The sequence below is a fragment of the Aplidium turbinatum genome, chromosome 1 (assembly GCF_918807975.1).
Source record: "Aplidium turbinatum chromosome 1, kaAplTurb1.1, whole genome shotgun sequence".
NCBI classification, from domain to species: Eukaryota; Metazoa; Chordata; class Ascidiacea; order Aplousobranchia; family Polyclinidae; genus Aplidium; species Aplidium turbinatum.
Genome location: NC_137472.1, coordinates 64319838 through 64330400, shown reverse-complemented (window position 1 = coordinate 64330400; position 10563 = coordinate 64319838). Strand labels below are relative to the sequence as shown.

The following is a 10563-nucleotide window of genomic DNA, read 5'->3' as shown; positions in this document are numbered from 1 at the left end:
AAGTTGGGTTAATTTGGTAGGAAAAAGTGACGTATTTTATTTGAAGTTTCGTCACTGACGAAGTTTGTAGTTATGTTTGTTTTGTAACAACCGTCCCACGTCACTCTTGGAAGGATGTCCTCTTCAAAGAGCGTAGGCCTATTATGACATATATTGCATCAAGTGCTGCAGAACTCTCAGTTCCCGCCACTTACATAGGCTACAACTCTTTGTTCTTCGCTGTCTTCCAGCCACTGTTTGCACATTCTCGTCAATGAGAGTTCTGGGGCGCTTAGAATGCAAACACATCTAGGAGCTACAGCGCATTGCCTCTGTGTTGTGGTAGCTGCGTCCCTGCATATTCACAATTACAACAAGCAATGTCGTCGATAGTGAGGTAGTTATGGAGATGATTCTGGAGTTAGTAAGGAAACGTAACATGATCTCTGGCAACCGTTGCACAATCCAAGAATATCGTCCGATCCTCATCTGATGGTTGGATAACAAAGATCTTATGGGAGTCTCCTATAGTCCGCAGTTGACAAGCGACAACTAAGCTAGCAACATTTCAGCAAGTGGCTGAAAGTTGGCAAATGATGAAACTAGGCAAGTAACAACTGGCCGAAGCTTGGCATGTCGCAAGTCAGCAAATCCTACAGTTAAACAAGTTCGAATTGAGCAGTAAATCTCATTTGTTGACTTGACAATTCCTTGGTAGGTTATTCCTGGTAGTTTCGCTTATTTGTAAAATGTAGAGGCTCTTGACGCAGGGCCGGTCAATGAGATTGACAGGATAAAGTTTTCCGATTGTTGAAGTGTTGTTGCCGAGGAATTATTCCATTCATTAGGTGCCGCTGAATGGAAAGCAGTCCTTAGAATGCGTTGCTCAAGCGTACAACCCGAGAGTCGAACTAGCGCCGCTTGATCTCGAAGTTTCCTCGTCCACGAAGTCACACGCGCAAATCAACTGAGCTATCGGGGCTTAGGCAATCACCATGTCAATACCATCAGTGGTCTGTAATGATGAACACCACATGATGGCTGGCACTGTACAAAGGCAAGCAAGCAAAGCTCACAACATGGTTTGCAATGAAACCGAAGCAACGTTCAGAAGTGAAAAGACATTATACAAGTGACTGATTGCAACTTCCTGATGGGAAGGTAATTGTGGCGTAATAGGTAAATACGTAACCACATCACTCTTTTGGAATATGACGAATCAAGAACTGTTTGACACAACAATGGCGGTTAAATACTTGGAACTTAAGAATTTCCGCGAAGAAATGTTTTATGAATTGAACACTCTATGTTAGAAGGCGACAGTATTAAAATTTTAGAAAAATTTCCTAAAAACTTTGGAGATTCAAATTAAATGAACTTCTCCAAAAGGCCTCACAGTCACATGTCTGTGCTTATTCTTCCCAAAACCAAACAAGCACCAACATCATCAACTGAGTCGGGGGAGCTACTCTGCAGAGCAAGGTTGATGGAGGATACACGGCGTGGGATTCAGGAACCGTTTATCAATGTCAGTAGTAAAACACCGGCACGATCAGCATCAAAGCATTCGGATCTCAGAGTGTGTGGGAGTATCCGCTTGTTGAAGGGGGGGGGGGGGGGGGTCAGCATCGCATATTTTGAAGAGCATCACTAGGACACATTACTCGTTACACTTCCCGTATGCGACTTCTTCCCCATCTGTAATACACTGTCACCGTCTGGTGTGTCCTCCTCATCGTCAGACTGAGAGGGGGAGGCCGCCTGAGAGGAGAATGGGGAACTGGGAGCAGAATAAGGTCGAGGGAGTCGCACGGATCCAGTCTGAAAAAAATAATTCCAACTGAAAACTTGCAACTCGATCACGGCGCCAGCACGCAGCCAGAGGAGGATGAAGCGGCCTCTCCGGACAAACCTGACGCCAGCAATGCTCCATGGAACAGAGTTGTTGATTCTACGTCCACGGTTTAAAAGACCAACTCGAAGTAATGTTTATAGAGGAACATACTCACCGGGGAGGGGGGCCGCGTCTGCTCAATGAAGTCAGGTCGGGTTCGTTCGATCACAAGGTGGCGGGCTTTGGCGTAATACTGTGACGTAAAGATAGCATCGATATCAGCGTCATAATCAACGCAACTATAGAAACCCTCAGAGAACGTCAAATAACGAAACCATGTCAGTAAAACACTCAACGTTTTCCTGCTAATTATTGGGGGCTCCATAACCAGCAAAGTCGACATTGAAACATTTTGGTCCAGATATCTTCACGCTTAGTTCCAAGCGTTGGGAATGATAAGGTTCCCATTGTACTAAGCCTCTGGCAATAATGAGAGTAGGAGAGCCAGTTCTTCCTTTTTCTCCGCCGCCTTTCCTTCAGCAACTACGCCCACTTTATTTATTCGCTACGTCTATCTTGCACTGTTGCAACGTTCATCTGATGAAAGTAAAAGCAAAGACAAACAAGTTGATTTATTGCTTCACTGACGTTTCGCGTATCATGAAATTTTGATTTGTATGTTATTTGCTGTAAGGATGAAGTCAGTGTCAGGATGAAGGATGAACGTCAGTAAAGCAATAAACCATCCTGTTTGTTGTTGCTTTTACTTTCATCAGATGAACGTTGCAACTAGTGCTAGAAACGATAATTATCTTGATGAACACCCAAACTACGCCCTGAGTTACCTACACTTGAGCGGCGCCTACCAACAACCAACTTAAAAGGCGGGAGTCAAACCAGGATTGCATGATTAAAAAACGAGCACTATAATCGCCATTGGAACATAGCTAGAAATCACTTGCAAGCAAGAAAAGCCAAAGGATTAGCTTGTTCAGGTGAACTCGCCAATTCACTCGCAAGACTTTGGTGTCATCGTAGTAGCCATCAACACAACGCACAGCATCCGCAGAACGCATCCCAGTGTGCTGCAGGAGTGGAAATAAAATCGCTGTTAGCTATTCGTTACCATTCCTAGCTTGGACCAGTCCAGGAGCTCGCTCAATCTCTCAGTCCGGTTCCTTTGGACGATCCTCTCTCTTCGGGACATCCTGCAGAAGTTGTAAAGGAAGTCTGTGAGTTGGGTACAAGACTCATCCGCTCCACGGAACCTCCTGTCGACGATGTAGATCCCGTAAGCTTCTGGATCACTGAGATGATGCTGCATAAAGCATCCAAACCCACTCAAGTTGCTGGTCACACTCGGGATCCCTTTGATGGTGCACTCCGCTGAACAAAGCAGCCACAGGCGTTACAAATGGAGCAAAAATCCCGGGTTTAAATCCGGGTCATGCCAGTAAATCTTAGAATTAACAACAAACTTAACCGACAACACCAACAAACGTGTTTCAATGGCAACTACAACACAAACAACCAGGTGATTATTTATGTTTAAACAGCGTCCCTTGTCCTACTGCACTAACGCGTATGGCGCAGACGAGTATCGAACCCATAATGTCATGAATCGACAATCTAGCATAAGGTTTGATCAAACACTACGTCATTAGCTGAAATGACGTCATACCTGGCGTGTACCCCCACGGCTCGTAGTAGGAAGGGAAAACCCCCAAATGACAACCTCTGACAAACTCGTCATAGTCCATGGGGAGGAGAGGGGAGGTCTGGGAGAGGAACTCAGGATGAAAGATGACCTTCACATTATCGCTCTTCGCGTTGAAGAGCTTCGCCGCTCGAATGCGCTTCAATACTGGAAAGCAACCACGTGATCAAACACATGACGTCACAATGCAAGCACGCTCCAGTGATATTGTTATGAGGATACGATTTTGTTCGAAGCTTGCAAGTGGTTCCACATGGAGAGGACTTGATGAGGAGCATCATCCTTGTCCGATGTCCATTCAACCGTGACATCTCAGATCTCATCTCAAATTCAACAAACGCACCACTGGATTTGATGATGAACGTAGAATTTGCTTTTAATAATGTGGCGGTTCAACTGGCAACCCGATATCTGATCACGTGATAAGGTGGTTAGATGAGGACCACATACAGGCATCACCGAAGTGCGCAACTCTGCAAACACTCACTTGGGTCATTGGCGTCATCCGCCATATTGTGGGTGACGATGGGGGGGAGGGCTGTGCACTGGTTCGCGTACATGCATCGTTTCAGCTTGATGACGTCATCGCGTTCCAGAAGTTGCTCATTGGTGGGGAGTTCCCCTCTGATGGAAAATTTGAAAATTGAGCAAACAGCAAAAATGCCAACATCTCAGAAGATAGCGGAGGAATGCCCATATGCATCCTATGGCATGATAATAACAAGCGCCGTGGCCAGGATTCAAACCAACTTACAACGGCATTTCAAGAATGAACTGATGACCGCTGGTGATCATCAGAACCACAATGCTTTGTGGGATCGATTGTCACGAGTTGCACTCTTTGAACGTGCAACGTAAAGCAGATGGATCAAGTACAATGTACAACGTTGGTCTCATCAGTACCGGATGTACACTGACACACTGTTGGTCTCATCAGTGCAGGATGTACACTGACACACTGTTGGTCTTATCAAGTGCAGGATGTACACTGACACACCATTGGTCTCATCAGTGCAGGATGTACACTGATACACTGGTGGTCTCATCAGTGCAGGATGTACACTGATACACTGGTGGTCTCATCAGTGCAGGATGTACACTGACACACTGTTGGTCTCATCAGTGCAGGATGTACATTGACACACTGTTGGTCTCATCAGCGCAGAATGTACACTGACACACTGTTGGTCTCATCAGTGCAGGATGTACATTGACACACTGTTGGTCTCATCAGTGCAGGATGTACATGACACACTGTTGGTCTCATCAGTGCAGGATGTACACTGATACACTGGTGGTCTCATCAGTGCAGGATGTACACTGACACACTGTTGGTCTCATCAGTGCAGGATGTACACTGACACACTGTTGGTCTCATCAGTGCAGGATGTACACTGACACTATTGGTCTCATCAGTGCAGAATGTACACTGGGATGACTACGGGGGTTTCCGCGTAGCGATTTTCCATTTGTGGTCCCTAAAGACCAAAAAAAAGGATGACTTCGCCAGCCTTGCCAATGTGTTCAATTAGCAAGCAGTGAGCGATACGTATCAACCATGGCCATTGTTACATGACAATAGATTGGTTTGGCATGGATGGAGCCTTCCATAACAAATTATGAGAATTATCACAAAACATCTGATGAGCACAAAGATGCAATGATCAGTTGATCACCTGAGACAGAGATCAAACATTCTTGCACCGAGGTCGTCCTTTATGGCATCTACGTTCTGCTTTAGCTGCTTGACCACAGCTTGCCCCTTGAGGGACTCCACGTTCAAATTGTTGGTGGCAGCTGGGAAGATGAGGAAGGCGATGACTGTCACGTCACTATTCACCATCTGCACAAGTCATAATGAGATGCTCAGCTAACTAAGTCTTATAAAGCGACATGCAGATGTTCCAGCAGGTTAGGAATAGTCTTAGGCCGTTGAGTGTATTCATCTAATAAGCACTGTGAGTTCTCACAAGTAGTAGATTGGTTATGTTGTGGCTTATATCCCAAACAGGGTGATGATACGCATCAAGTGTGTGCCAATCTGCGCAGTTTGACTTTATTTCAAGCCAACTTGTATGTTTTACAAACTTAACGACAAATATACACAGCACAGACCTACCAACAACGTCATATGCAATATGACGTGCCAAGTCGGTCATGGACCACGTCACAATAGCGCCACGACTCACCTTGAGTCGGTGGTTGAGCCTGCTCATGCACTCGATGTACATGTCAGCTCCTTTGTTGGAGTACTCATACCTGCCGGCAATGAACATGTACAGTGTCTTGTCCAGGTTCAAGTCGAAGTGTCTGTAACACAATAATGACGTCACAATTACTATCCATCCTAACAATGAAAGCGGTAAAGAGGGAAAATAGGTCGATGTGCTCGGGTGCACGTCGACGACTTGCGGGATAAATCTTGTAGACAACTGGAAGCATTCTTGCTCCTGACTAGGATTTCATACTTGGAGGTAGGGGTGTTCAATTTCGATTATTTGAATATTCGAAATTCAATTTATTTTCGATTTCCGAATTTCGATTTCGAATATCACAACTATTCACCACACTGCAAAATGTGATTTTATTGAAAGAAACGCCATGAAAATTCGCTAGAAAACACGAAAAAACGCCATGAAAATTTGCGTGTCCGAGGGTCAGTCCGAGGATAAAAATTCAAAACCAAACCAAGGTACGATTATAGCTTAATAATCCATCAATGTTCCAAGACCACTATGCTTAATTAACATAACTTGCTGCACACGAATCGCTAAACATTGCTACCTAAACGCATTCTGTGTTTTATAGAGTATCACCTGAACATTTTGCTAATTGCTACAGCAGCACAGCCTAACTGTGGTCATGTACTTCAGCAATCTGTATCCACAGTGTGTGACGTCACAATCGGACAATTGGCCTTGTTATCTCGGAGGTGACGGTTGGACCCGCGAGAGCGTGTAATAGTCACGTGATCGACGATGCGCATGCGTCGAAGTCTTTTTTGCTTGCAAAATGCGACAAGACAGTTTTCGCGCCACTTGCGTTACTTTCAACCGCGTTCAGCCGAAAGGGCGGCTATAATTTCGAATATGTCCGATACGAAAACGAATTTCGAATACCACCTTAATCGAAATCGAAAATCGAAATTGAACACCCCTACTTGGAGGATATAATGATGCAATGCACTTTTGCGTTTAGACTGATTCGAATAAGCTCACCCAAAAAAATGTCCTCGAATAAAATTGTGGATCTTTTCTTTGGCCACGGCATGGAGGTTTTGAAACTCGTGAAGACATTGAGAGTTTTTCACACTCAAACCGTTGGGAAGAATAACATCTGTAAAATAATGATAGTTACTTTTGCACATCTTGAAAGAACAAAATCATGTCCTTTACCCACCTGGCTTCCTTTTGAGGAGATGTTCCGCTTCGAATCCGGTGATGTCGGACACGGTTGTGAAGACATGAGCAGCGTGAGCAGTTGCTCGTTCCGAGCAGTAGCGGTGGTAGATCTGTCGGTTTCCAGCCTCCTTATCAATGTCAAACTACGGAAATAAAACGTACAGTCGTACAGTGCAACAAATTGTGACCAAAACAAGACTATATGGACCAGGTTTGGTAGAAATGCCATCAATTACAGATTGAAGGTGCACGTTACAATTCGATGCCGACATTTTGGCTTCCAGGTAATCGTGTCAAATCATTAACCTGCACCGAAACGTCATTTGCAAGAAAAATTGTCCACAGTGTTGAACAGTTAAACACAAAAGTAAAAAAATGAAAGCAAAGGCCTTGTAGACGATACCTTGTCTAAATTGTTATAGAAGTCAACATTGGCAGCGCAGAGGTATCGCCCCAGTAATGTCGCATGAGTTGTGAAAATGGTTGAAATATCAAGATGTCGCATTCTTGTCATGAGAAGACCGACTCCAGCCAACCACTCATGGAAATGAGCGACGATAACCGACTTCTTCCCACATTGCTTGCGGAACTGTGAAGGAATACAATGAACAACTGCGATACTCTCTAATGCCATACCATCACCAGTTAAAACAAACAAAAGGAACATATATGGATACATGACCACACTCATTGCACAGGCCAACAAAAAAATTTTGGTACAAAATGTGGGAGTCGTTTTAGAATATTTCAAGGCCCTGATTCCAAAAATACAAGTAGTTTACTTCAAATTGGCTTTAGTTTTTAAGATATTTGACAAAGGAAGTGCTTTTCAAATCGTTACCTTACCTGAAAGCTTTACTTATTAATAAAATCATTAATTTTTAGCACTATTTATCACCGTGATGTCACATTTACACTTGTCTTGTTCAATTGGTTGCTATTGTAAGCAGTTCAAAACACAAGCTAAATAATGATAAATTGAGAATTACGGTTGACAATTGATAGATAATAATTAATATAATAACACTCAGAAATACCATATACCTAAGATTTTTCTAGTTATGTATATATTTGTGCATATAACACAATGTTTAGGCCTAGTTTATGGGTACTCAGAATATTTGCGAAAAAAGTAAATTTGCGGTACATATTGCAAAAACTAGAACCAATTCAAAAAAACAAATGTACAGGGCCTTGAAATATAACGACAAGCACATCCTATGCCTTTGAAAAAAAATATTTGTTGGCAATTACGCAAGCAAGTGATCTGTGGTGGGCATGTACAAACCTCCTCAAGAAACCATGCCGTGAGAAATCCAAACAACAAGGATCGCTTTGATTCCGAATCATGATCAGGAATTCCAATTCCAGTTTTTTCAAACATTTCCCATGCCCAAGAGCTGTATTTATTCCAAACTGTGTCGATATCAAACAAAACAACCTCAAAAAACAATACACTGATTGTAAAATCAAAAGCCGGTAATTTCACACAAAGGAAAAGAGTCTACGACTTTTGGGTGCAGACAGTTAGGTGCCTGCCAAATGGGTGCACTGCTCACACTGTGGCGTCAGGACATTTAGGTGCTATTCGGTGTGCCAAATCATTTATTAGAAATGCTTAATTATGAGACCTTCTCTTCAGTTACAGAGCGAATTTCAAGAGTGTTGTATCATGTTGTTTAGTTTAAACGCAAAATCTATTCAAAGGAGTAACCTAGATGTTGCAAACAAACAAAATATTGTCAATGCAAGCTGAGTATGGTAGGCTAATCTAATATACCATAACTTGCTGGCATTATTTATAAATCACTGATTGCACTACCAGACATGCCACTTTCAAGACATCTTTGAACAATCATCAATACGTCTAACATAGCCAATTCGGAATTGTTTTGTTCCCTCAACCGCATCATAAATAAAATATTACCTTAAACTTTTGACAATATATTATTTTATTAAACTTACTTTGGGATAACCTTCTATCAACCAATGTCCAGTGACAACCTATAAACAGGAAAAATATATATACAATTTATCTGTAATAAACAAAAGAAAACTTGAAATATGTTGCAAGATGAAAGGCTTCAAAGGGTTTCTCAGAGAGAGAAAACATAAAGAGTTTGTATTATTTTTATCGGAGTGGGTAAACCTTATTTGAAACCTAATCTTTCCACCTGTACGCTACAGGTTTTACATACTGATCAAGTCTGTGATGCATCACTGCAGATCTGGAAATTGAGGTTGACTGCACATTGTCAGCAACTTGAGGTACGGTATTGACTACATATTCGTTCATCCATTAAAGCACTGCTGAAAACTAAATCATCCTTGTGAGGCCTTTTTATTTGCAAAGCCAGGTAAACTTTTATCGAGCAGTCAGGCCGATAGCGATTGCAAAACTCACTCCAACATGTTGCTTCCGCATAAGATCAACAGTTTTGTTCAGCTGAGGAGAAGAATGGTCCATTTTCTCCACTTCCATTGCCACAAATCTCTCATTGCAGATTCCAACCATGCAGAAGTCATCACCCAACTCTGCCACAGTGGAAGCGGCCTTGCTCCGGAGTACAGTGTAGATACCGCCCACTACAAACAATTATCCAATCTCTTATTCAACATTTTAGTATTTCAATATTGAGTCATCTAAAAGCTGCAGCAATCTGTCCTTGTGCGAATTATTTGTGTTTATTGTGTTTTTGCTTTTTGTGTCTTTCTTTTTCGCCAACAAAAACAAAAAATAAACTGAACTGTCACATGAACAGCATTCCAGCAACACAGTATATTGTTGAATTAATATAGCTCAGTGTCAAGAACAAAATGAATGCTTAGTTTCAGTTTAGTTGGAAACCAGTAGGGACCAATATTGTATATATGTATTATGTAGATATTTGCACAATATATGATATTATACTATAGCTGCAACGAAAAACAAATTGTTATAAGCATTACAGAACAAACCTTTGTTGGCAACTTCAAGAGCAACTTCAAATGTAAACAAAGTAGGAGCATCTTCCATTCTGCAACAACTAACTTGGCTATTTTGCTAACAAAAGCCAACACATTACAGTGCTACAGGTCACCAGGCTTAGATATTGAGCCTACAAGTGCTGAAAAGACATTATTATACACTTTGATACTTCGATAAAGTATATTTGCACACTGCACAACAAACTTTCAACCCATCACGCTGGTTAGCAGATGGACTCCACATAGGTTTCCGTGCCATTCCATCTTTCATTGTTCTTGCACGTAGATGACACAAATTTATCTTTCTTCAAAATCACCTTGAAATCCCATATAATATTTGGTTTTCGTCTAATTCTTGTCAAAATCACTTGGAATTTAATTCATGATTATCTTGAGCCATCATGACCAGTCCATCAAATAAGAACATAAAACAAAGTTTTCTTTGTTTGCACAGTGAGTAGACATTTCACCTTTCTTGTGCAATACTTGTGGGAATCTCTATACCGCACTGAGAAAGCAACATTGTATACTTTGAACCAGTGAGGTAGACCGATTACCGAGATTGACAGGATAAAGTTTTTATGTTTGGAAGTACCGGTATGAGCTCTTTTAAAATATTCTATCTGCTACAAATCACGAAGCACTGGAGAGCTTACATAAAATGT

General features: G+C 42.1%; 1 protein-coding gene across 1 annotated transcript; it reads right to left on the bottom strand.

Annotated features, from left to right (window-relative positions):
• Window positions 1–993: 993 nt before the first annotated feature.
• LOC145774442 (glycogen [starch] synthase, muscle-like) lies at window positions 994–10033 on the bottom strand. The gene is made up of 14 exons (XM_082585695.1): window positions 9890–10033; window positions 9336–9517; window positions 8897–8935; window positions 8220–8372; window positions 7335–7520; window positions 6930–7074; window positions 6749–6866; window positions 5720–5840; window positions 5207–5373; window positions 4018–4154; window positions 3495–3677; window positions 2940–3199; window positions 1989–2066; window positions 994–1800 (listed from the first exon to the last, which is right to left on the bottom strand). The coding sequence occupies exons 1-14, from the start codon at window positions 9945–9947 to the stop codon at window positions 1630–1632; spliced, it is 1998 nt and encodes a 665-aa protein (XP_082441821.1). The 5' UTR covers window positions 9948–10033; the 3' UTR covers window positions 994–1629.
• Window positions 10034–10563: the final 530 nt, after the last annotated feature.

Excerpts from the sequence above, each read along its gene's own strand:
- LOC145774442 (XM_082585695.1), bottom strand. The coding sequence starts at position 9,947 with ATGGAAGATGCTCCTACTTTGTTTACATTTGAAGTTGCTCTTGAAGTT. Across the intron at positions 7,521-8,219 it reads CGGCATGGTTTCTTGAGGAG|TTCCGCAAGCAATGTGGGAA; the intron begins GTTTGTACATGC and ends ATTCCTTCACAG. Across the intron at positions 3,678-4,017 it reads GGATGACGCCAATGACCCAA|TATTGAAGCGCATTCGAGCG; the intron begins GTGAGTGTTTGC and ends GTTGCTTTCCAG.